A 26,584-nucleotide genomic window follows, 5' to 3' on the forward strand; every position below is an offset into this window, starting at 1 on the left:
TCCACCATCGAGTATGGTGTGAATGAATAAAGATCACAGTGTGGCACTTTGAGAAACTTGGTAACACAGGCTTGTAAAGCGTAATACATTATTATTATTATTATTATTATTTTGTGATTACCTTTATGGACAGAATTTCTAGGCGCAGCCAGGGGCCGCAGGGTGTCCTGTTTGGGAACCTCAGGATCTCATCTCTGCTGTTTGCAGACGATGTTGTCAACAAATCAGGACCTTCAGCTGCTCTGGGGCGGTTTGCAGCTGAGTGTGAAGCGGCCAGGATGAGGGTCAGCACCTCGAGGCCATGGTTCTCCACCGGAAAAAGGTGTCTTCCCCTCTTCAGGTCGGTGGGGAGTCCTTACCTCAAGTGGAGGAGTTCAAGTATCTCGGGGTCTTGTTCACGAGTGAGGGACGGATGGAGCGTGAGATCGACAGACGGATCGGTGCGGCGTCAGCTGTGATGCGGTCGCTGTATCGGTCTGTCGTGGTGAAGAGGGAGCTGAGTCGGGGGAGCTCTCGATTTACCGATCGATCTACGTTCCCACCCTCACCTATGGTCATGAGATTTGGGAATGACCAAAAGGACAAGATCGCGAATACAAGCGGCCGAAATGAGCTTCCTTCGCAGGATGGCTGGGCGCACCCTTCGAGATCGGGTGAGGAGCTCAGTTACCCGGGAGGAGCTCGGAGTAGAGTCATTGCCCCTCCATGTCGAAAGGAACCAGCTGAGGTGGCTCGGGCATCTGTTCCGGATGCTTCCGGGTCGCCTCCTGCGGGAGGTGTTCCAGGCATGTCCTACTGGGACATGGCCTCGTGGAAGACCCATGACACGCTGGTGGGACTATGTCTCCGAGCTGGCCTGGTGTCGCCTCAGGCTCCCCCCAGAACAACTGGAGAAAGTGTGCGTGGATCGGGAAGTCTAGGCATCTCTGCTGAGACTGATACCCCCACCCGGATAAAGCGGAAGAAAATGGATGGATGGATGGATTATTTTATAATGGGATTGCATTTAGTAATCAGATCATAGTTACTTCATCAAGTAACGATTGATTACTTTTTGAATCAGAAGTTGGGTTACTTTTATGGAGTAACCCACCAACACTGTCTTTGAGTAATCTTTAATTGTCCTTTCCTTTCCTCACCTCTCCATCTCTTGCTACATTTAATCCTTTCACAACAAAGTAAATGTAATGGAACTCAGGCCTGTGAAGAAGCTACTTATGTGCAAGTTAGGAATAAAAGGCACACCAATTCAAAACACAGTTCAAGCAGTGGGCTCCATTACAACATCACTGCCATACCTGAAAAAGGATACTACATGATACAGTGTTGAACCAGATGTTTTACACCTAAAGGACTCTGCAGATGGAACAAACCCAGCCCAGCCGTGTGTGGACTCATTCAGAGAGACGCCACATTTTCCTCCTCTTGCATCATCCGTCTCCTCTTTTGGGCTCAGCGCCTTTATCTGTCCTTACACCAGCTCCCTGTAAGTCGAAACGCACCATGAAGCTAAAATAAATAATACAGAGCCAAAACTCCTCTAAACGGCCTTTGTACTTCATGCACAAAGAGCACAAGTCTATTTTTTGTACGTTTTTGTAGCATTTGTAAGATGTTTAAGTGCCACATCTTGACCTTTTTCTTTTTGGGGGAGATCCAATGCAGCACACACTTTTATGCACCGTTTCGCATTGATTGGATGAGAGAGAACTCGCAATTGAGCAAATACAACAAGCCTGTAAGCAGAGACGAGCATACATTTGGGAACTCGCCTTGAGAATACAAAAGCAGCAATTCTTCTTTGAGGAGCCCATTTGTTAAGGTTAAGGTGAACTTGATTGTCACCAATTTGGAAAGTAGTTCGAAAGATCCAACATTTGTTTTTAGCACAAGTTTTCTAAAACATTCACATATTTAGAATGTGCCAACTACCGACCATTGGGTGGACATTTTACAAAAAAGAAAACACTCAATAATGAATGTAAAATGAATTTAAGACTTTTTAGTTATAAAGTTTTAGACAAATCTTCAATTAGATCTTGTGTGTTTTATGTCCTTGAGTTAGCATGTAGCTAATTAGCTGGCGTTAAAGGAATAGGCCACCGTTTTTACACACTGAGATATGTTCTTACCTGAGCTTTGACGAGTTCTTTAGGACCTGTCTGATCTTCCCCCGTGCCTTCAGTCACGTAAACACAGCGCAGACAGCGTTAGCGTTTAGCCTCTCCCTCTCTCCTCTATAGCTCCAAAACTGGTCAAGATAGAAGCTACCAAGCTCTTCCACGTTTTCCCTATCTAAATATGGATACGTGAAGTGTTCCACTACAAAGTATAATTACACAAAATTAAACAATGTGGATTTTCTAAGCGGATAAAAGGGGGAACTATATTGTAAGGCGTAATAATACCAGGAGTAATTTGGCATCCGCACAGTAAAGTGAAGATTACTGCGCATTTACGCCGAACTGGAGAAAATGCGCTTGGTTAAGACGGGGGTTCGTTAGAAAAACTCTGAACCAAATCAACCTGTTCTCTGATTGAAAGACTGCTGCAGTCCACCGGGACTCGACTGGGGACAGGGGCTTTTATGTTCACTTCCAAACTGGTTTTATTCATTGCATCTGGCAATTGTAAGTGTGGGGCTCATTCTGGATTATGAGAACTTTTTTTCTGTCAAACCTGTGTATGATTTGAACCTTCTCGCCTCATGTGGAGACACCAGCCAACGGACACGCCCTACATCTTCAGTTCTGGATTTATTTTCATGTGATTGCCTCGCACTGATTATGGTACACAGTCTCTCTCTCGACTGCTCTCCTTTCTCTCGTACAGGATACAGTGGAAGCCCTGGTGCCTCTGAGCTCTGGGATGATTCTCTCCAAACATTATACTCATGTGCCTGTGTTGTTTCTCTGCAGAGGAGCGACGTCCGTGGTGTACCGCTGTGAGGAGAAGCAGACGCAGAAGCCCTACGCTGTCAAAGTGCTCAAGAAAACGGTCTGTACACTCACTAAAACCAGCTCCTTTTCACTGATTAATACTTCCATTCTTCTTCAAGGCGAGACACGGCAGGGGAAAAGTGTAGATTTTTCACGCCGTGGTCCATGTTGAGATTTTGAGCTAGTTTTCTCCTTAACGTCTTATTTTTTATGTCCGAGTAAAAAAGCATTTTGTTGCTAGCGAGCCGGAGAATTACAGTATGTAACAACAACTAGGGCTGAACGATTCATCGCATTTGCGATTTTATCGCGATATTACACAACGCGATTTCGAAATCGAAGAGGCACGCGATTTTGGCCCATGCAGCTGATTGCCGCAGCCCATAGAAGTGAATGAAGCAGCGAGAGAGGCCACCGACGTCCGCTCCGCGCTCAACCGTGTGGGGTTTACTTCTCCGTCTACTTAAGGTGTGCGGTAGATCGTGGATGTACTGTGAAAATATTAGCGGTTATAAAGCAGCCACCGCTAAGGACTATTGCTGTTTCCTCCGTTAGCATTGCGTTAGCTGCAGCGCTACATGCTCCGATGCACTGAACACAGAAACTTTCCTCCGAATTCACACGTCTCTGCCTCCACAGAGATGAAGCTGAGCCTGAGCTGCTTGTTAAGAGTCCTTTGCGTCTCACTAGATATTATTTAGGCTATTTACAAAAAAAAATCAAATATAAGCTTATTGGAAATTATGTAGGCTAAATGACTATGTGGACTATTTGGAATTATATTCCATGTGATTATGAAGGATTTGAGAGTAAGCAACACTTTATTAAATCAGTAGTAAATATTTAATTGTATTGCAACAAAAAGTTATTAGCGGAAAATCGCAGTAAAATCGAAATCACAATATTGATTGAAAAAAATCGCAATATTGATTTTTGACAAAATCGTTCAGCCCTAATAACAACATGGTCGATTTCTTACTTGTATTCATTCACAAATATTGACCTGTTTGGTATCCACGTGTAGCACAAAAGCCGACAGAGATGACAACATGGTCCATTCCTTTCTCCAAATTAAAAATTAGGTTTTCGTTCCACTCTTGCAACAACATCACCACTTTAGTAGCTCCTACAGACTCCACATTCTCCAATCTTAGGCTTAACACATGGCAGGTTATTTCGGAGGGATTTTTTAAATATCTAATTCCCAGACTGATTTTTTGAGCTTTTAAGTAAAAAAAACGTATTGACAGCTTATGCCCCCTGTGTCAGAAACTTGTGCACGAGCTGGATTCATCTGCGTTTCTGCCTGAATTCTGTAGAACCGCTCAGTCACGCTGCTGTGCGCCCACACAGGAGAGAGATATGTTTAAAACGAAAGATGTTATTCTGACAAGCACCTCTTCAGGCTGAATTAAAGCCGTGATCCATTCTGACCCATCATGTTGTATTATGTACTGTATTTGTTTGCAACGCGTAGTGTTTTTTTAATGATTTTAAATATACATCTTTCGAAATGGCAGATGTGTCAATCTTTTGTGTGGCATAAACAATGTTGCGTCTGGACTCTGGGCATGACAAAGCGTGCAGTAACACGAGCCAGTAGAAGAAAATTGCTCTTTGAGGTTTGGGACAGCGCTTCATGCAGATCGCTGCTGTCCAAAGACTGTCAAATAAGCTTTGACCCACTTTACAGTTTTTGAAGCAGTAGCCTCTCACATGTGGAGTCCCCCAGGGTTCCATTCTTGGGCTCCTCCTTTTTTCATTGTATCTTCTTCCTCTGGGATCCATTTTTCATAAACAAGGCATTCCTTGAAGCATGAATCTGCTCACAGTGCTAAACAACTCTTAGAGAACCTGAAGAAGAGTTGAACGTGACCCATACGCGTCGGCATGTCCATCCAACAAAGGACTAATAACCAGGTATCGAGTAGGGTTGGGCGATGTCCCCTTAATTGGCCGTTGACGATGTTTACAGTGAACCATCGTGATGGACGATGATATCGTCCATTTCTCATTATAAGCATTTTTTAAAGACATTTACATAGCCTATATAGAAGCTGCATATTACTATGTATATTAGGAAAATGTGAGATTGCTAAACTAAACATGATTTGAACACAGTCATGGAGCACGACTTTTGCAACAGAAATGTGCTAAAACTTGTGCGTAAAGTCTGAGAGGAGAACGACTTAAGAGCGTCAACTCCTCAATACCAAGGCTCTTATCACACTAATACGAATGTATATCGGAGCTTGTTATTTGCATTTGCTCAATTTTAACATAATGTTTAAGAAACCGTGGGTGAACGGGACAATATTTAGAAGTTTGCGTCGTAGCTTACGTTTTTGAAGCTGCTCCACGCGCCGCCCGGTCCGTGAGCTCGTAACCTCGTAACTCCTGCACCGCGCCTCTTTCTCTCCTCTCTCTCTCCTCTCTCAGTTCTTCGTGAGAATAATCTAAACCCATGCGCGCTCAGCTAGCTCCGATGTGAGAGCCATCTCGTCATTTTAAAACGGTTTAGCTGCAGAGAGAGAGAGAGCCCCGCGCGTCAGAAATAGAGCAGCGCTGCGTCTTTACTTTAATAACTACGGCTAACACATCATGGCTTCTGGCAGGTACTGAAACTAGCGCGCATATTAGTTATATTCGTGATTTAATTTACAGTGCAATCCCTGCATAGTTTGAAGGTTTACAAGGCCCACAGAAGACCAGTGTCTGTTTCTGACAGGAGGCGGCGTGGCATCACGATGGTGGCTCTCCATTGTGATGTTGGTCATCCATCACGATGGACGATAGCATCGTCACAACCCTAGTATCGAGTGCCTTTTCTCTTTTTTGTGCCTATACTTACGATTTGATCCTGAAGAGCACCTGACCTTCTTCACAGACTTTTCTACCCACTGAAGCGATCGCTTTGTTCCTCTCTAAACTCTTAGAGTGAGTTGAGGAAAAGAAGATCTGGATGCATTTTGTTCTTAAATAAAAAGACTGAGGTCATGGTATTTGGGCTGAGTGAAGCGAATATAGTCCCTGTCCTGTGAAGTACGGCATTAACAACTACTGATTGAAAAAGAGAGTCCAGTCGACTATTCGTGTGATGACGTCATCAGATTAACAGCGGAGAAATAAGGTTAAGGTTTGAACTTCATTTTTAGGCAATGCTCAGTGTCACCTGCGCCTCCAGAAACATTGTGTAGATCAGTGGTTCCCAACCTTTTTTCCTTGAAGCCCCCCTGCGCATGCTGCAGTCGGGCTGTATCAAAACATTAAATTCAATTTCTTCCAAACAAATAAACTGCAGTTAGAGTGTTTAATGCACCTGTAGTCCTTACTCAGTCATATTTGTTATTATTATTATTCTAGACCATTTATTTTGCTCAAATAATATCATTTTTAACCTGACCCTCTGACCAAAGCTCTGGGCCCCCCCTGCAATCCCATAGATACAGACGGCATCTCGTCATAGAAGGGGGCGTGGCTTCGCCGAGGGGGAAAATAGAATCTTTAGAGAAACACAATTTTTCCCTCTTTTTAGCCATTTTCTGGTGGAATATGAACTTATTTATCACACATAAATAAAGTCAAGTGTAAATCGGGCCCATATGGATATTTTTTGAGCAGATTGTTCAGTAGAAGTGAAAAAACGGCAGTTGTAGCTCGTGCTAGCTAACCGTTAGCATTAGCCCGATGCTAACATGTAGCATCAAGTTAGCATTCTCCGTTATTCATGTATTTATGGGCTGTTGAACCACTTTGCTCCTCCCCATGTCTTTGTTTCTTTATTTAGTAGAAAACTATATTCATAATTCAGCATTTGTTACAGTCGTTTTTGAATAATTAGAGAAAATTTACATTTTTTCAAAATTGTTTTCCCCCTTAACTGTTTTTAAAAATGATCATGTATGGGCGATTCCAGAGATGCCGTCTGTATCTATGCGTCCCCCCTCCCAGGTTGGGAACCGCTGGCGTAGATCCACGTCCTCCCCCCTCTCTCCTCCTCCTCGCTCTCCCCCTGGCCTCATCTGTTCTCCTCTGTACTGTTAGGATCGTCTTCCTTGTAAATCCCAGGTCAAAAGTAAACGAGCTGTCCATCCAGGAGGGACCGTCCCGGCTTCAGTTTGCTCATGTCAGCTGAATATGTGCGTAAGGAATTACCCAAAGTATATGTAGAGCACTAAAAGTGAACGCTGACCAGCAAAAACAACTAGCTGCTGGTTGGTAACTGGGTGTAGCACTGTTTATTGTCCCACTGAAACACGAGAAAGTGGTTCCGCCTTCACATTTATGTTAAAACTAGACGGAGAGAGAAAGAGAGATTAACACAAGAAGAGTCAAATCTCGTCTAAAATGAGGTGCCGCAACCCCCATTTTAACAGTAAAAGGGATTTGTGACCCCCGCTCGGGTCACACCGTGAGAAATAGAAATAGTAGCCTACATAATTCTTAACCTCTTAACTCCCGCCTGAACCGAGAGGATCTTTTCCTCACGTCATCACATTTTTTTCCATAATTTTTTGTTGGGTATTCAACTAATTTTTGTATCTTTTTGTCATTTTTTTCATCATTTTTTGGAATTTTTTGGTCAAATTTTTATCACATTTTTGTAATGCTTTTGTAGCATTTTGTCAATTTTTTGTCATTTTTTTTCACATTTTTGTCATTTTTTTGTCAACTTTTTATCACATTTTTGTCTTTTTTTTTTCACATTTTTGTCACATTTTTGTCATTTTTTTGGTCAACTTTTGTCATTTTTTTGTCAAATTTTTATCACATTTTTGTAATGCTTTTGTAGCATTTTGTCACATTTTTGTCATTTTTTTTTTCACATTTTTGTCATTTTTTGTCAACTTTTTATCACATTTTTATCACATTTTTGTCACATTTTTGTCATTTTTTTGTCAATTTTTGTCAATTTCTTGTGACATTTTTTTGACAATTTTGCCACTTTTTCATAAATTTTTTGTCACTTTTTTGATCCATTTCCATCATTGTTTTCGTCTCAGCTTTTTTCCAGAAGCTTTTGGACTGGGGTAAAAGCCAAACTGGAGTAAATGTGCTCGGTTCAGGTGGGAGTTAAGGGGTTTAAAAAAAAAAAAAAAATGGCTAAAATGAACTTCATAAAACTACAAACAAATAATGGCACTCTGGTAAAATAGCACACACATGCTACAATAAAATATCAGATTATATGCTAGGATCTGTTTGTCTCACTTGGTCAACAGTGTTGTTTTTAAAATGCCTAATATAATCAAATATAAATAAAGTTGGATTGGATCTTACATTTCTTTTCTAATAATTCTTCACAGTCGGTGTCTATAAACAAAATCACTTTGTCTTTCAGATCGACAAGAAAATCGTGCGCACGGAGATCGGCGTCCTGCTGCGCCTCTCCCACCCCAACATCGTGAGTATACGGCACTCTCTCTGTACTGGCATTGTCTCAGCTTGTTATCCAGGAATGTGATGGAAGGGCGCCACGAAATGATCCATATTTAAGAAAAAACAAGACCCGTAATGCTAATCAGAAAAGATCTAGAGAAAGTTGTTGTTTCCACATTGATTGAAGCTCGTCACAATAATTACTAAATGGACTTAGCGTTCAATTAATGGCAGATCAACAGTATGTCTTTTAGGCTCTATATTTATCATCAGTGCATTTGTGTAGAACAGAAGGCTGTGACCGAGATGACGCTGTGATCCAAATATGGTCGTTTCCTTTGTGGGAGACAGCAGTGGCTAAAGACAGGAGAAATATACACACTGCAAAATTCTGCCAATGGGGTCAGCATTTTTCTCTTGCCAAGAATTCTTATTTCTAGAATATTTATCATAAAACATGAAAGAAACACTAAATTTAAGCAAATAAATAGCTAGAATTAAGCAAAATGTCCAAATGGAATAATTTAAGGAAAACATTCTTATTTAGTGACAAATGGTGGGATATTTTACTTAAATGTTGCTTGATTTAAGCAAAATGTTCTAAATTACACACATTTTTGAGCAAAATGTTCTTAATAAATACTAATATTTAAGGGACCCGTCTCCATGATGTGGAGCCAGGCTGATGGTCAGAATCACCTGGCTGGAGGATTCACCTATTGTACATGTTTTTAGTGGTAGACATGGGGAGAACATGCTCCACACAGAAAGGCCCCTTTGGGAATCGAACCCAGGACCTTCGAGCTGTGAAGCTGAGGCTCTAACCGCTGTGCCACCGAGCCGCCCACTTTAAAGATTGGAATGTATGATCTCTCTGTGAGAATCAGTTTTTAAATTAAGAGTTGTTATGATCTTAGTTTTTCTTAAAATAAGAAAAAATATTCTTTGTCTAAAACTGAAGATTCAAAAAGTTTTTCTTTCTTGTTACAAGAAAAAATAGCATGTTTTTTAGCAAATATATCAGAACAAGAAATGGCTAGATTTTATTTCCTAAAACAACATTTTTTTCTCAAGAAAACTTTGCTCGGCAAAACATTATTACTTTTTAGGGGAAAAAAAGGAACTTATTTCTTAAAGTAAGACATTTTTTACTTGCAAATCCACTTTTTGCAGTGCACAGGGAAGTGCAGACAAACGTTACTAAACGTTAGGCCTGTTTTCTCCGTCTTCACAACATCTCCCCTTTAGCAGCTCCTACAAACCCCAAACCTTCTAGTCTTGGACATGTACTTATACTGCATATATTATTTTGAAGGGATTTTTTCAATATCTACTTCCCAGCTTGATTTTATTCAAAAACTAAACAAAATCCTAAATCTTTGTAACTAATACTAGGCCTGGGACGATCCCCTTTTGTTTATCTTGTGTAAAAGAAAACAGATATTTGTCTAAAGTTTAGAAACCAAATGCCATTTAACATTTAGTGAAGTGTTAATGGGACTATACAGAGTTTTAAAAATGTTAAATCTAAGTGTTTCCTCCCCCACGTGTTCCAGCAATGTCCTAATGTGTAGCATGAGCCCAGACCTGTTCACCACAACTGCTCCTAAAATCCTGCACTGTCACTCAGAAAGGTGTGACTTCGGGTCCCGGGTTAGTTTAAGTGTTTGTTCTGTTGTTTGTGCAGATCGAGCTGAAGGAGATCTTTGAGACGGACACGGACATCTCCCTGGTGCTGGAGCTGGTCACAGGAGGAGAGCTTTTCGACAGGTCCGACTCTCTCCACACTACTTGTGTTAACAAGGAGTCTCATTTCAAACCGGTTTGTCGCGTTTGACGGTCACTGACCCGGCTGTGGAAGAGCTGACGACGGGAAAACTGAGATCATGATTTAATGAGGCTGTAGAAAATAAAGGCGACTAATACACGGCCGCTGCAAGACATTCCAGTGGCCCCTCCCCTACCCATAAAATGAAGGGAAAATGGGAATTGGAAATGGACATAATTATCAAGGATGAGGACTGGGAACAGACACTGCAGGAGGGACATAAAATAACAAAAAGTCCAGTTTTTCAGTTTGAGTGGAAAACTTGAATGAGATTTTTTTAGAACTCACTTTGTCCCTTCAGACCAATGCTGGATTCTGCTCAGACAGGTTTTCTCCTCTCTTTCCTTTTTCATTTGCCGCTTTGAGTACAGTCTCAAGAGAACAGTGTTGGGGAGAATACTTTGAAATTGCATTTAGTTACTGAATACTTGCCTTAACATGTGTCATATAATTACAATTATTGGAAGACCTGTTATGAACTCACTTACCATTAATAATGAACTTTAACTCTCTTGGCAAATGGAGCGGCAGATACTAGTGATGGGATTTTCGGCTCTTCTTGGTGAACCGGATCGTTTGGATCGGCTCACCAAAAAGAGCCGGCTCTTTTTTTGGCTCCCAAATGGCTCTTCGTGTTTTTACATATACAGTTTAAATTTAGGAGAGATTTGGATTCATGGCATGTTAAATGAGCTTTTCGACTACTCCCAGCACAAAACAACTGTAATCAAGAAGGAAATTGAAAATAATGTATTTTTTTTTTTTGTTCATTGCCATAATGAAGTGATTTTGGCTTATAGTGGTGTTGATTTTTCGAGATGGCAGAGCCATTGTTTATTATAGCAACACATGCACTTTTAAAGCTGGTAGTAGTTACATAATATACTCTTTTATTTACAGTCAAAATCCTTAGTGCTCCTCCCCAGTCCCTCAGCTGCCTGTAGCTCCGCCCCTGGTCCCTCTGCTGCCTGTAGCTCCGCCCCTGGTCCCTCTGCTGCCTGTAGCTCCGCCCCTGGTCCCTCAGCAGCCTGTAGCTCCGCCCCTGGTCCCTCAGCTGCCTGTAGCTCCGCCCCTGGTCCCTCTGCTGCCTGTAGCTCCGCCCCTGGTCCCTCTGCTGCCTGTAGCTCCGCCCCTGGTCCCTCTGCTGCCTGTAGCTCCGCCCCTGGTCCCTCTGCTGCCTGTAGCTCCGCCCCTGGTCCCTCTGCTGCCTGTAGCTCCGCCCCTGGTCCCTCTGCTGCCTGTAGCTCCGCCCCTGGTCCCTCTGCTGCCTGTAGCTCCGCCCCTGGTCCCTCTGCTGCCTGTAGCTCCGCCCCTGGTCCCTCAGCTGCCTGTAGCTCCGCCCCTGGTCCCTCAGCTGCCTGTAGCTCCGCCCCTGGTCCCTCTGCTGCCTGTAGCTCCGCCCCTGGTCCCTCTGCTGCCTGTAGCTCCGCCCCTGGTCCCTCTGCTGCCTGTAGCTCCGCCCCTGGTCCCTCAGCTGCCTGTAGCTCCGCCCCGGTCCCTCAGCTGCCTGTAGCTCCGCCCCTGGTCCCTCAGCTGCCTGTAGCTCCGCCCCTGGTCCCTCAGCTGCCTGTAGCTCCGCCCCTGGTCCCTCAGCTGCCTGTAGCTCCGCCCCTGGTCCTGCTGTAGCCTGAGAGAGGGACCTCCTTTCTCCCTCTCTCCCCGATCCCATTCTCTTACTCTTTTCTTTTTTAGCATTTGCCTTTTTCGATCTATTTTTCTCTAATGTAGCAAAGGCGGTGCACGTAAAGCTCGATAAACATGCAACCTTAAAAAAAACGGCTCACAGGTGAGACTCGGCTCTCATCGTTCACTTAAAAGAGCCGGCTCTTTGTACCGACCCATCGCTAGCAGATACAGCATCATGTGACACAGGCCTTTTAAATCTTTGTTTGATTTTCGGAGGGAAACGGGTCAAATTAAGTTCGTTCTTAATAACGTTCCTTCGTATTCACTTGTGAGTTGTCCAGGACCTCCCCCCAAGGCGTTGGCGTGACATTTCCAGAGGCCCAAAGCTGCCTTCATGTGTCATTGAAATGATTCCATCTGAATGTTGCATGAACGCACCCACAGGAGAACTGGGAGCCATCACGATGATTTAATGTTGACACAATTTAATGTTCTGTCTATTTCCACTTAGCGTCAGTAAAACGAACAAAACACACGGCACAGGCAGGGCTCCTTTTTTAAACTTTAATGTCTTTAATGTCCAATCAATCAACCATGGAAAGATGGCATCACCTCAAGTGTGGAGGTTAAATATTTTTCAGCCTCAGGGGCAGGAGGGGCTACTGTAACTACCTAGGCTAGCTGTTAGCATGTTTGAATTTTAAAGGTGCACTATGGAACTTTTCATGCAGAACATAGATGATATAAGTGTGTATTTGACCCTTCAAGGCCGTGGGAACCCAGGGTGCTGAGGGCGCTACAGCACCCCCTGGTGGATAGTTTGTGAACTGCAGGCAATATTAACCCCTTAACTCGCACCTGACCCGAGCACATTTTCTCCAGCTTTACCCCAGTCCAAAAGCTTCAGGAAAAAAGGTGTAAAAATAGCGACAAAACTGAGACGAAAACAAGGACGAAAATGTGAAAAAAGTGAGAAAACATTGATGAAAAAGTGACAAAAAATGTACAAAAAATGGACAAAAATTTGACAAAAAAGTGAGAAAAATTTGACAAAAAAAATGCAAATAATTTGATGAAAAAGTGACAAAAAAGTCACGAACATTTGACAAAAATGAGACGACTGCCCAACAAAAAAAGTGATGAAAAAAAATCTGATGATGTGAGGATAAAGATCAATTTAGTTTTGTAGGTCTTAGCTTTCAAATGAGGCGTCACACTGGCCTACAGGATTTGGGTAAAGCTGAACTGGAGAAAATGCTCTCGGTTCAGGTGGGAGTTAAGAGGTCAATAAATAGGATTTATGCACAGAAAAAAAAAAGTATTTTGGGGGTAAATTTTGTCCCTCAGCGCCCCCTAACTAAAATATCTTCCCACGGCTCTGTGACCCTTAGACTGTAAAATTAATATTAATTACTTGTGGCCGACTTCTTCCTGAAACCATGAAAAATGGTGGCTGGTCCCGGAAGTTCTTGGCTCTGTTGGACTTTCCATTTAAACATTTTGTCTCTCCAAGTTATGGGTCACCAACCCTATGCCCGCGGGCACCTTGGTGTCCTTGAGACTTTTCTAAAAAAATACAACATCTTGCATCTTGATGTAAAAATACATTTGTGTTCGTGAGACTCTGTATTTGTTTAAAAGCATGAATAAATTATAGACCATTAACCATATTATGATCATCAGTTTAACTTTAGGTCTTCATGATATTATTTTGAACTGGTACCCTTGAACAACATATCCCTCGGTGACCCCTGCTCTAAGTGATGATTGAACACAGGCTTGTCATTACGTCCACGCGTTTGTCTCAACATGCACAACATCCTCCTAATTTTGTCCTTTCAATATATTTATTTTCGAGTAATGAAGCCGGCTCCACAAACCCAGCCAATAAATGAGCTTCAGCTGGAGCACTATGGGGGAGTCCACACGCCCTCAGTCCTGTCTTCATTTTACAGTCGATGATTTGACCTTTTTGTGACCTCAGCGGCTGTATGGGTGGTTACCTTGGCGACTTCATTTTCCATCACAGTGACCTCTATTATATTTCTGGTAGGTTGAAATGGAATGGTGACCATGGAGGTCGTTCCATCAGCGGTGAAAACCTAACAGGAACTCCAAAAACGAATTGAGCGTCATGATGGGAGTTAAAGGCGTCATGCTGATTACCCACACACCCACTGGGTCACTGGACTACTATCCAGTTTTTTCGTGTAGATCATTTGATTTCCCGCAGATCTGTTCAGCCACAGTTGGTCAAAGGCATGGGACGATATTTAAATTATAACTCACAATTATCTTGGACAAAATAATTGCAATTAACAATATTATAGCATTAAGCTACATTATAGCATAAGCTCACAGTTTAAAAGAAGCCCATCGATGTGGGCTGCAGCAGGTTAGCATTTAACATGTTAACAGCTACAAGCTACCCATCGAAAACACTGTAACAGCTCTAGAAATAATACAAACTCTAATAATCACAGAGGAAGTATTTGTATTACCTCACAGATGCCAACGTTGAGTCTTTAAAGTAGAAACAGAATCTGGCCGAATCCTGCTGCTGTCGTCGTTTGTTTTATTGACTATTGTATCCATGTAAACGAGGATCCCGATGAAAAAAAAAAAAAAAAAGCAACGATCAATTAATCGGGCCTTCTTACCATCACGATTCACGATCAGGAGTGGACTGGCCATATTTCCGTTCTGGAAGAGCACAGAAGGGCCACCAGTCCCGCCTCAACCAAGCTTTACCCAAATCTAAAAGCTAAAAAGAAAAGCATCAAAATAGCATGAGAAAAACACAACAAAAAATGATAGAAAAAATAGCTCAAAAAACAACAAAAACATGACAAAAATGTGGCGACGTGACGAAAAGTTTCCATCCCTTTTGTAGGTCTTAGCTTTCAAATGAGGCGTTACATTGTTGATCTCCAGTCGAGAAGCTTTTAGATTTGGGTAAAGCCCAGTATAAAAAAAACATGAATCTAAAAGGAATTCCGTGGAGTATGGTGTACCACAAGGCTCAATTTTGGGACCAATATTATTTATAATTTATATTAATTATTTTGCTTCTGTTTCTACGACCACCTTTCCCGTTCTTTTTGCTGATGATACCAGTCAAAAAAATAATAATAAAAAGCCGAACTGGGGAAAATGCACTCGTTAATGTTAAGGTGGGGGGTAAAAGGTTAAAATATGTATTTGTGGAAGTCACAATTACGCTAATTTGGGCCAGGCTGGTCAGAGTCCAGGGCTGTTTTTCAGTCCCAGTCCGCCCCTGTTCACGATATTATTGTTTATTGTCCAGTTGGATTCTAGTGTGTTTATAAACTCACAAATACTAAAGGCCAATATTTGAGTATTTTTCAGTACCGGCTGATCTAATGCCGATAAAAGCCAATTTCACGTTGCAGATTTTACTTATAATTTCGAAAAACCATAAGAAATATCGAGTTTGTTTTGGAATCTGCTGGTTCTTGTACCTACTAAACCGGAATGTTTTTAATAAATCAGTCTTATGCAGTCTTATTTACAGTTTAGAAACTTCATAAACAGGAGTTACAGACCAGACATTTGGGAAAAACCTCTGTCAAATACCATGAGAATTTCCAATCCGCCAGAGGAACGGATGGTTTAACCCCCAGAGCGCTCGAAGGCAGCATAACTCACACACTTTCTCCTGACTGTGGTGCGTTGGGTGTGTTGCAGGATCGTGGAGCGCGGGTACTACAGCGAGCGGGACGCGGCTCACGTCATCAAGCAGATCCTGGAGGCCGTGGCGGTAAGAGCGCGCCGCATTCACTGTCCCTCCCCACACACACACGGGCGGTTAGGGAGCTCCAGCTTGTGTTTGGAGAATGTCACCGCTCATTCCCTGTGGTCCCAACTGCCGGATTTCCTAAAGATTCAGTTTGTTTAGTTGCGGTTTTCGTTTTTTTGTTTAGTTTCCACGCAGTGCAGAAGTTATTTCACGCGAGTTACTTTACTTTGGGCGGCGTTTCTGTGGAGTTCTCCCTGTGTGTGGGTTTCCTCCGGGTTTCCTCTACAACTAGAAACATGTTCAATAGGCCTGTGTGAGTGAGAGTGTGAGTGTGAGTGGGTGGTGGTCGGAGCATAGACCGTAAAATATAATAAACGACTCCTGCTCACTCCTCCCCGTTTGCCTCCGTGACTGCGCTCGTGGGGGAATTCATGGCTGATTTACAGACTCTTCCTCCTCCCCAGCTCAGACGAAGCATGTTCCTAAAAAGGGCATAAGGGCGGGATCTTCACTGTAGGCTCGGCCCTTGCGTGACGTGTAGTTTTTTTTACGAAAACCAGCCTGGTTTCTTTATTTGTAACTAGGCCAGCGTTATCACAGGAGAAAATTAGAAACCAGGCTTTAAAGTTGTTTTTCACGTGTCTAAAGCGCAATGCTTTCCAATGGGCGTCTAGTGGCTACATGGAGGTACTACAGCAATGGCGGCCTCTAGTGTCGTCGTCACAAAGCAGAGCAGCCAGCGGCCACTGATTGGCAGCCTCGCTTCCGTCATTCTGCCCCTATAGGCGGCAGTGGCTACAATAGTCACTTAACTCCACAGTGTCTGGTGTGAATGAAAAATGAGTGCAGCGCTTTGAGAAACTAGGTAATACAGGCTTGTAAAGCGCAAGACAAGTGTAAGCCATTTACAGTAGTAATGTGTGAAACACAGGGATGTTTATTTACAATTCTGAAACGACCGAACTCTCTCTGTTTTAACTAATGTACATTCAACAACTATATAAACAACTAAATGAAAGAATACTGAATAATATTTTAGATGTTTTGAAACTAGGGCTGGGTGATAAATTGAATTAAATGAATTCATTCATACTTTTAAAAAAACATTTTGGAAAATGGCTAGATGGTAAAATCAAGTCCGCCGTTCCGTGTCCCCTTCACTTGCGGCCATTTTATCAGCGTTTTAGACGCTCTGTAGTGAAATGACTCCAGTGGAGAAGCAGCGACTTTCTGACGATCTGCTGCTTCACAAAAGCCGTGTGTTTTAAGAGGATAAAGTGGAGTTTTCTTTCCCACTTTCCTCTGCTCCTCTGCCTTTCTCTCACTCTGCTCTGAGCGGACCATTTAACTCCGCCCCTTTCCCTTGAGTCTCCATACGAGCGATCGCTGTTATTGTTTACTTCCGCAATTTTCGCCGGATGTTTTGGTGAATGGTCGGCAACAGCTGATGCATCCAGGCCTCTAACTCGGTTTTATAAAATGATAGATCTGTTACAGCGCAGAAGCAATGCACCGTTTATGGACAATGTTTTTGCTGAATATTGGATTTCAATAAAATGTTCATCAAATATGAAAATGTAAAATGCCGACCACGGCCAACGGATGTGACGACATCGCGATCGCTCGTATGGAGACGCTTGTCAATCACAGCAGAGGCATGAAGACGATAAAGCTATAACACTTTTGAAAACTTCATGGTTTATTAAGAGGTTTTACTATTGAGAGCAGACAAGGAAGATCTAAAACAGAAATAACTTTTTAAATAAAGGGTTATGTTTTCTTAATGGGCCTAATTGTAGCTACAGAATGAAATATTAAGGAGCAGTTTTCTTCATATGAAAGATCAGGAGACCAGCAGATCAGCAGCCCCCAAAGTCACAGTGGGACACTAAACTGAATTGGTGGTTCTGATCATTTCAAGCGTCACATTATTTAAAAGAATCAAATCAACAGCATGTACATTGACATGCTAAATGCTTCGTCTATACTAAACACTATCTTAAACAGGCTACAGTGTAAAACAGGTTTTAATTTCATATCAAAATCTTCTCTAAACCCTCACCCACTTGCCAAACGGTGTGTTTTGACATGGCTCCATGAAAGTGCCTCTGCAGCCTTTACGTAATTGCCTGGGAATCTCATCAGTGTCCGATCAGATCCTTTGTCCGAGTTGTGCCCACACTCCTAACAGATGTTTTAATCCCGTTTACAGTGGGGACGGCTGCGTGTTTTGTCTTCAGAGCGCTCGCGTTTGTCGGGACGCGAGGCGCAGTCCAGCGGTGCTCTTATGTAACAGCCGCTGCAGATTAAAGGGGGGATTACAGGAAGCACACGCGGCGTATGTTTTCTGCGGGAAATGTAGGTCAGCTGCTCTGCGTGCCGCTCAGATTACCCCACAGTTTGTGTTTTGGACGTGTGGAGCACTAATCTGGGCAGCAAAACGTTCAGGCAAAAGCGCGACCTGACGGGGAGATCGGCGCTGCCAGCAAAACGCCAGGCCGGGAACATTCACTACCAGAGAAAAAACGCAGACTCTACCAGCGACTAGCCATCGATTCCAATTTCAGCAACCTCCGACGTGTCACGAAAAAAAATCACTACCACCAACCATTTAAATAGTTGCTGATGACAAAAAGTGGTTTAATTTACAGTACGTTGTTTAAGGCGAGACACTGCAGGTGAATAGGTAAAAAATGTATATTTACAGATATCAATTTGAAACTGTTGCTGTCGATCACTGGTATAAATGTGAGAAAAAAATACATTGCAAGTTTTCTGTCATTTTATCTTTTCATATAAGAACAAGGTGTTTTATGCCTAAAAATGCCCCAAATTTCCCATCTTTTCGGCAACGAAATCTGAATAATGGATAGAGTTACATTCAAATTTATGGTTTCATTTCATTGATAAATGAGTTGCCAAGACTTTCTCAGAGGGGATTTTGGATTTCTTGTTTAGTTTTAAAATAAGCTGTTTTTTAGTGGAAAAATTTGTAAAAATGTAATTTTCGCCTTATTTTTTGACATTCAAAACTCAATAAATGGGGCTTAGGGATTAAATAATAAAAAATCCCTCTGAGAAAATCTTCCAAATATTGTTCAGTCCAAGGCTGGAAAATGTGAAGTCTTTAGGTCCGACTGACATGGACATAGTGTCGTCACAATGACAGAAAAATGTGTTTTGAGAAAAAGGCCCTTGAAATTGCATTCTCCCATATAAGTCTATGGGGGAACATTGAATCAGCGCAACATTTAAACATGTTATTGTGAAGATTAGGCATATTTTCTGTTTCCGGGTGAAAGCTTGTATGTTCAGAGACCAATTTGGCCCAAAACCTGAAAACTGAAAAAATTGAGTTTTGCCTGTAGTGTCTCCCCTTAATGTAATATGAATTTCCTGTCACCGTTGGGTTCCAGGCAACTGGTAACTGGTGAATCTCTGACCTCCCGCGTGGACAAATGCCTTGGAACGTCGCTCCATGTGGTCATTACAACAGGCAGAGATGTTCAGAGTGAGTTGGTGAGCGGTGGCCCCTGTGGAGAAGTGCAGCTAATGATCGAACTGTAGCAAAACCACTGCACCGGTCAAGTGAACGTTACTTTCAGTCACAGGCTGTATTCGAATGTCCACGCTATTCCATATATAGTGCACTATATAGTAGGGATGCACCGATACCGATACCACAGGCTTGTACTCATACTCGTACTCATTCATGAGGTCCCGATACCAGAAACCGATACCTTTTGAAGTACCTACGAGGCGCCATCATCATGTCCGGGTGGGTTTTCAAACGGTGGCTCTCTAACTTCTCACGCCAAGTACCTTCCAAATACCATCAGGCCTAGATCAAGATAAAACCAGGACTAAACCAGGTCTAAAAAGGGTTTAAATGGACTTGATTATGTCTCTGACGTCTCCCTGTGGCGAGAGACGGGTCAGACCCAGCATGTGTCTGCCGTCCTATCAGACAGACGGCCGCCTCCTACGCTTCCCAGCATGCCCCTCTGCTCTTCACTCGCTTCCTGTTCACTGACGCTGGAGATTGGACGTTTGTTTGTGGAGAGTAGTTCAGAGCAGCTGTACTATTGTAGCCTCGGCTTTGCGACTTGGCTTTTTGATCCGACTAATCTTGCAGCCTTGGCCCCGAAGCAGGTCAGGGTGGGCCGAGTTCTTCAGAATCATACATCACATCATTGGTTCGCACTCTCGCTTTGCCGTAAGAAGTTTGTGTGAAGTGTGTGAGGAATCCTAATCCTCAAAGTGTTAAAGGATTCCTCCAGGTGCCCAGATATACCCGAAAAATGTTAAGCGACTAGGTTGGTCTAGTTAAACGTTCAATCTTCCGAGTTCCACCAGGCGAAGGTCAAATCAGGACCAAACCGGGTTTAAAATAGACTTGAATTTGACTTAATTTGTCTAAACTGGGAGTAAACCATGTCTAAACACTTAAATGTATTACTAAAGCATTAAAGTGATAGTCTGTAAGTTTGCAAAGTTAGGAGAGAGAGCGAAGTTCGAAGGTAAACCATCAAATTCCTCTCCCATTTAAGCAGAAACACCTTCTTAGTTTGCAAAATGAGGAGAGCAGGAACAGAATTTTCAACAGTTAATGATCAAAAGTTCAACAGTTAATGATCAAAAGTTCAACAGTTAATGATCAAACTCCTCCCCCAAGCTCCTTGATTGGACCAGACAGGCTGGTTCACGGGAAAAGCTCGTCTCATTGGTCAACGCAGGAGGATAATAGACTGACGATATCCACAATTGAAATTAATATAGTCTAAAAACTGCTGTTGACCCCGAATACCTGAAGAAGCCCATAATAATAAGCTCGTGTTAGGTAATAATTCATGTGTTGCTAATTACTACATTCTCACTTCACTCTTTAAACACAGATTTTGACAGGTAGCCAATGGAGGGAGGCCAGCACAGAGGTGCTACGCTCCCGCCGCCTTGTCCCTCTAAAATCCTGCACAGTCACTCAAAAAGGTGTAACTTCGGGTCCGGATTGACTTGTTGCACGGTGTGGCTATGCTAGTTCCTCTGACCTGAAGTTGTGAGCGCCAGTACTTCCTGTCTGTATTCTTTTCCTATAGAGATTAGCTTGGACCTGCTGGAATAATAATCCTATTTTCTAAAGATTACGTGGTGGGCATTGAGTTCCTGGTAGATGATCATTTACTGTGTTAAATCTTGATGTAAGGAGTTCAGAGGAGACACCTGTGATCATGAAGGATTGATAGTTTGTCTTGATGCTAAAGGCTAGCATGCTATAAAAAAAATGGAATAAAAATAAATACCGATAACAAGATGGTTTATATGCAGATTATTTTATATTTAAGGCACTATTTCAAATTGTATAATGCATGCAATTGATGTTAGCCTTTAGCTTCAAGACAAACTCACTGATCCTTATAAACATAGACGTCTCCTCTGCGGAAATATTTACACTGTACAGCAACTCGTTCACCTGCAGGAAGTGATCGTCTACCAGAAACTCACTGTCCACTACAGAAACTCTAGGAAACACGATGATTCGAACGGGTCGAAGCTAATCTTAATGGAAATTAATACGAACAGGAAGTGCTAGCGCCCACAACTTCAGCTCGGAGGAACTAGCGTAGCCACATTGTGCAACAAGCCAATTGCCGTCATGCACTAGCTTAATATAGAAGGTGCCGTTACACGTATGGCCTGAGGTGGCAGTAGTGAGTATAAAATGGCCAACGTGCGTCCAGCCCCTTTAAAACATTGTATAAGCCTAAAAAGCTGAAATCATGATCAAAACAACAAAAAGACTGGAGTCTGGAGTGGCCCAGCAGTAAAGAACCGCTGCTCTAGTGTCCCTGTCCCAGTAAATCATTGGAGAAGAGGAACATCCTTGAAGTTATTTGGTTTTCTATAGCAAAACCTACATGAAGCGCTGCATAGATACTCTTGCGGTATAGGTGAGATTGTCGTCAGGACTCTAACTACTAACTAGCACTGTTCTAAATAGGGCTGGGTACCGTTAAACAATACCAGTATGGGATCAAAAAAATCCACAATTGATCCCCTATTTATCCCAAAATATTCCCACATAGACACTGAAGATGAACCTGATGCACATCTTCCAAACATTATTGCTCTGATTTTTAGTTCCAGATGACAAATATTTTCGTGTAGGTATTGAAAAAATGATCATTCAGGTATCGTGAACCAAGTATCGTTAAAGTACCGGTATCGTAAACAAACGCAGCGGTACCCAGGCCTAGTTCTTAACAGTGCGATGTGTTTTTCATGCCCGCTGCAGATGTTCTTTGTGCGGGGCCCGTGTAAACCTTGAGATGACTGTCTCTCCGTGTTTGTTTCAGTATCTGCATGAAAACGGCGTCGTGCACCGCGACCTGAAGCCGGAGAACCTGCTGTACGCCGACCTGTCGCTGGACGCTCCTCTCAAGATCGGTAACGAACTCATGCTTTTCTCTTCAGTGTTTGAAGGCGAGACACGGCGGATGGAAACGTACATTTTTCAAGCAGTCAATGAATTTGTAAAGATTTTTTTTTTTTACTTATTCAGAAACTGAGCAGAAAAAAAAACTTTAAATCTAATATTAAAAAAACAACATACATTTAGAGCAGGGGGGCCCAAACCTTTTGTCTCCGAGGGCCAAAATGAAAAAGTGCCTGTGAGTCGCGGGCCAAACACGCCTATGTCAGGCACGAAAAACACACATAACTGCAAATTATAAAGTTGCTTTATTTTATTTAGTTTTGGAGCTATAGAGGAGAGGGGGAGAGGCTAAATGCTAACGCCGTCTGCGCTGTGTTTACGTGATTGAAGGCACGGGTGAAGACCAGACAGGTCCTAAAGAACTCGTCAAAGCTAAGATATAACAGGCCTATCTGACCAAGCTGTCAAAAGCGTGAAACAGTGCAGACTCAAATGATTCTGTATCTTACATTCCAAGAAAAAATATGGAGTTATTTGATAATGAAATAAGACAAGTTAATTGGAACAAAAGTATTGAGTCTAAAGACTGTAGTGTCTCATCTCTTGATTTAATGGAAGTGTTTCAGCAAATTATATCTAAATATTAAAGTAACAAAGGTGAAGCATGATGGGAGAAGTCCCCTACCTTGGATGAATGATGTTTTATGTAAATTGATGAGAGAAATACATTTTAGAACAAACCTACACAGGTTTTTAGAAAAGCTAGGGCGACATTTATTCTTAATATAATTAAACAAGCCCAGGGAAATTCTAAAAAGCTGTGGCAAACAATAGATAACATTACAGGAAGAGGGAAACCAAAGTGCACGACCATAGAGCTTAAAATAGATGAAACTTACAATAATGATGGTACAGTTGCTGATTATTTTAGCAATTATTTTATAGACTCTGTGAACGAAATCACATCACAAACCTCTGGTTCCCTTCAATTGCTCTCACTACCTGCATTTCTGTCCAATACTGCACTAAAAAAGTATTGATGATGCCAAAACAGGTAAAATACTACAATCTTTATCAAATTCAAAGGCCAAAGACTACTGGGGAGTTGACAAGACACTTTCAAAAACATGGGGAGACTCTAACAACAACAATAACCCGCATTGTTAACAAATCTATTAAAACCCTTGTGTCGTCTTTGGGTCATTTTGACCCGAAAGCCACTGCAGCCCGCGGCCGGTCAACATGACCCAAAAGCCACTGAAGATTTTTGTGAAAAGAAGCAGAAAAAAATATGAATGTACGGTTATTTTAAGGCTCTTTTGTGGAGTGTACATTTTTTGACATTAGGGTTTGAAAGTGTGTTCAAAACAGCAGTTATAACCCCAATTCATAAATCTGGTAGTAAAAATGAGGTTAGCAACTATAGGACCATTAGTATACTACCTGTAGTATCAAAAATATTAGAAAAAGCAATCATACACATTCCAAGGCATCCCCTACTGCATCCATTTGAGAACAGGGTCTATATTGAACTATTTTAGAACTTTCAAAGTAAACTCCTACTATAGGCACATGTTAGACATAATATTTTAATTTTGGCAACATGTAAAACTCATTTGTTAAGTATTTTTTTTAAATTCTATTTACTTATTATTTGGTAAAGTAAGTTTGGTTTGTTTTTGCTTATTTATTGACAAAAATCACTAAATCCAAGGCAATCAGTGCTGCTTTTCCAGTGAGGGAGAAAGTGGCGATTCCACATCACTGAAGGAGCACATGGGCTTGTGAATAAGTACAATATCTTGAAAGGTCCAGCTGCAGATTTTGAACATTTTTTCAGACACTTTTGGGCGTGGTTTGGCAGCTGAGACCTGGCAACCCTGGCTGTAGTGAAGCTATAGCAAGCTGCGACTACAACTTGTCACATGTGAAACAACAAAAACTCCAGCCTACATAAGATTTCACATTTTTATTCATTTTTATTTATTTATTGGCACAATTCAGCGACAGAATCCACAGAAACTGGCAGCACTGGAGTAGTAGCAGTTCTTCTGTAGTTAGCGTGCTCCAGGTTTGCTGCGATGCTAGATCTTGTAGTTTATGTTAATTGTTCTGAAGTCGGAGAGGTGGTGAGCAGAAACCGCGAAATGATCGTGCCCCGCTTTCCCCCAGCATCAATAAAACTATATTATTTAACCTAGTTCATTAATCTATTGCATTGAAGCCTAATATTAATATGCATGTATTGCACAACCCAGGCCAGCACAATGTGTTTAAAACCTAGTATCTAAAACCCACAGAAACCAATGGAATTTGGATTATTTTTTGTCTAGTAACTTGGTACTAGGAATGGCTCAAATAAACTAAACTATTGTAATGCAGCCCTGGGAGTTAGGGATTTGCTTTCTTAAAGTGGTCCAAGTATCTGTCACCTCAATAAAGTTGAAGAAGTTAATGTGGATTTTAAGCGTTGCCCTGGATTAAAGGTCCTATATCTTGCAAAATCGACTTTTTGGAGCTTCTAGCCATGTTGTTCTGCTATTTCCTTATCAAAAACACCCCCAATGTGATGTAGAGGCCAGGACAGAGCGGTGGTGAATCAAAACGCGTGTTAGCTTGTGTGTTAGCTTGTGTGTGTGTTAGCTTGTGTGTTTGCTAGTGTGTGTGTTAGCTTGTGTGTTAGCTTGTGTGTTAGCTCGTGTGTTAGCTCGTGTGTTAGCTCGTGTGTTAGCTTGTGTGTTAGCTTGTGTGTTAGCTTGTGTGTTAGCTTGTGTGTGTGTTAGCTTGTGTGTTAGCTTGTGTGTTAGCGTGTGTGTTAGCTTGTGTGTTAGCGTGTGTGTGTGTTAGCTTGTGTGTTAGCTTGTGTGTTAGCTCGTGTGTGTGTTAGCTTGTGTGTTAGCTTGTGTGTTAGCGTGTGTGTTAGCTTGTGTGTTAGCGTGTGTGTGTGTTAGCCATTTATGAAATATTGTGAAGTAACTTCACTTATTGCTGTGATATTTATATTTATTTTAATGCTAATAATGCATGGGCAGATCCGCTCGGAGAGAGGGGGCGGAGTTAACTGAACCGAAGCGTCTTGTCTTCTGGGTTTGCAACATACCCCCAGATACCCCCCTTATATTTCTCACAAAATATAGTACTCCATAGCGCTCGAGGTACAATGTATCATATAAATGCTTTGGGATGGCTAAAATAGCATGACACAGATCCTTTAATGCTTCGATTGTGCGGGCTCTCATTCGTCCAGAAAGTAGTATTGTTAAAGTTGAGGAGGTCTTGCTTCTATCCACCAAGAAGCTTCTTTTAAATTCACATTAATTTTATTTTTAAAGAATCGTTCAGATGAAACAAAAACTAAAAACATAGTATTTAAATTTGCAATGAAGCTTAAATCGCCGTCTGGACTGTTTTTTGTTGAGCTGAGGATGTTTTGCTTCTATCCGCAGAAGCGTCTTCTTTGTTCTTGTGGTCAGAATGTGACACTTCACCCAAGCTAGAGCGGCCTCATGACTGACTCAGGAACCAAAGCTGCCAACAGCCTTCTATTCAAGTTGTTCACTTAACAGCATCACTTCTGAATCGAGTGCTACTTTAAACAACTTGAATAGATGGTTGTTGTCAGCTTTGGTTCCCGAGTCAGTCATGAGGCCGCTCTAGCTTGGGTGAAGTGTCACATTCTGACCACAAGAACAAAGAAGACGCTTCTGCGGATAGAAGCAAAACATCCTCAGCTCAACAAAAATAGTCCAGACGGCGATTTAAGCATAAGGCTTATGTTTAAATTTTGCAGTATGGCCGGGATGAGATGGTGCTGAGAGGGCGTTGGGACTATGTTTAAATAACAAGATTATGTTAATTTACTGTGTCAAATTCTCCAGGAACAAAGTTTGGGTTGTTGTGGTCTGATTCAGACCTTCGGCTCTGATGACAGATATTCGCTGAATGCACCTGTGGGGATTCTGTTTCTCTTGAATACCTTACTTAAGACACTTTTGTGCCATGGTTTTTCAGCGAGAGTATGGTTCAGTGAACTCTTGATGTGGATCTGCAGATGTTTGACTGTGACCTTGATAAAATCTTCCTCACTTTGTGATAAAAGCGTGGAGGAGCCAAACTCCAGCAGCAGGCCTTTGGCAGCTGCTTTGCCGATTGTTTTCAGCATTTTGGCTCTGAGCTCAAGGTTCTCAGGGACCAGGACTCTGCCCTCCACCTCTCTGAGTCTGTGAACAAGGTCCACTTGTTGCTGAGTGTCAAAGGACACAGGGGATTTTTGGACCAGTTTCTTGGCCATGGCTTTGACCATACTGTGCACAGTGGAGGAGGATTGTGGCATCACACTCTCCTGAGGATACGTGCTCAGAGAGTGAGCAGAGGCCACAGTTAAAGTTAAACTTCCTGCAGCAGAAAGGTCTTGTTGATCTAGATATAGTTGGGTGAGCTGTGCAGTGCTGGAGACAGCTCGATCGGTGAAGTCCTCTAGTGCGTAATGGGAGTCCTCTGGATCGGTGAAGTCCTCTAGTGCACAAGGGGAGTCCTCTGGATCGGTGAAGTCCTTTAGTGCACAAGGGGAGTCCTCTGGATCGGTGAAGTCCTTTAGTGCATAAGGGGAGTCCTCTGGA

General features: G+C 42.3%; 1 protein-coding gene across 1 annotated transcript in view; it reads left to right on the forward strand.

The window, feature by feature from the left end:
• Positions 1-26,584, forward strand: part of LOC306981347 (calcium/calmodulin-dependent protein kinase type IV) — a 52,538-nt gene that overhangs the window by 9,466 nt on the left and 16,488 nt on the right. The window contains exons 2-6 of the mRNA XM_079580935.1: positions 2,919-2,997; positions 8,281-8,343; positions 10,006-10,088; positions 15,481-15,553; positions 21,886-21,976. Of these exons, the coding sequence (XP_079437061.1) occupies positions 2,919-2,997; positions 8,281-8,343; positions 10,006-10,088; positions 15,481-15,553; positions 21,886-21,976 (389 nt within the window). The remainder of the gene's footprint in view (positions 1-2,918; positions 2,998-8,280; positions 8,344-10,005; positions 10,089-15,480; positions 15,554-21,885; positions 21,977-26,584) is intronic.

Source organism: Gobius niger (assembly GCF_951799975.1).
Source record: "Gobius niger genome assembly, chromosome: 22".
NCBI lineage: Eukaryota > Metazoa > Chordata > Actinopteri > Gobiiformes > Gobiidae > Gobius > Gobius niger.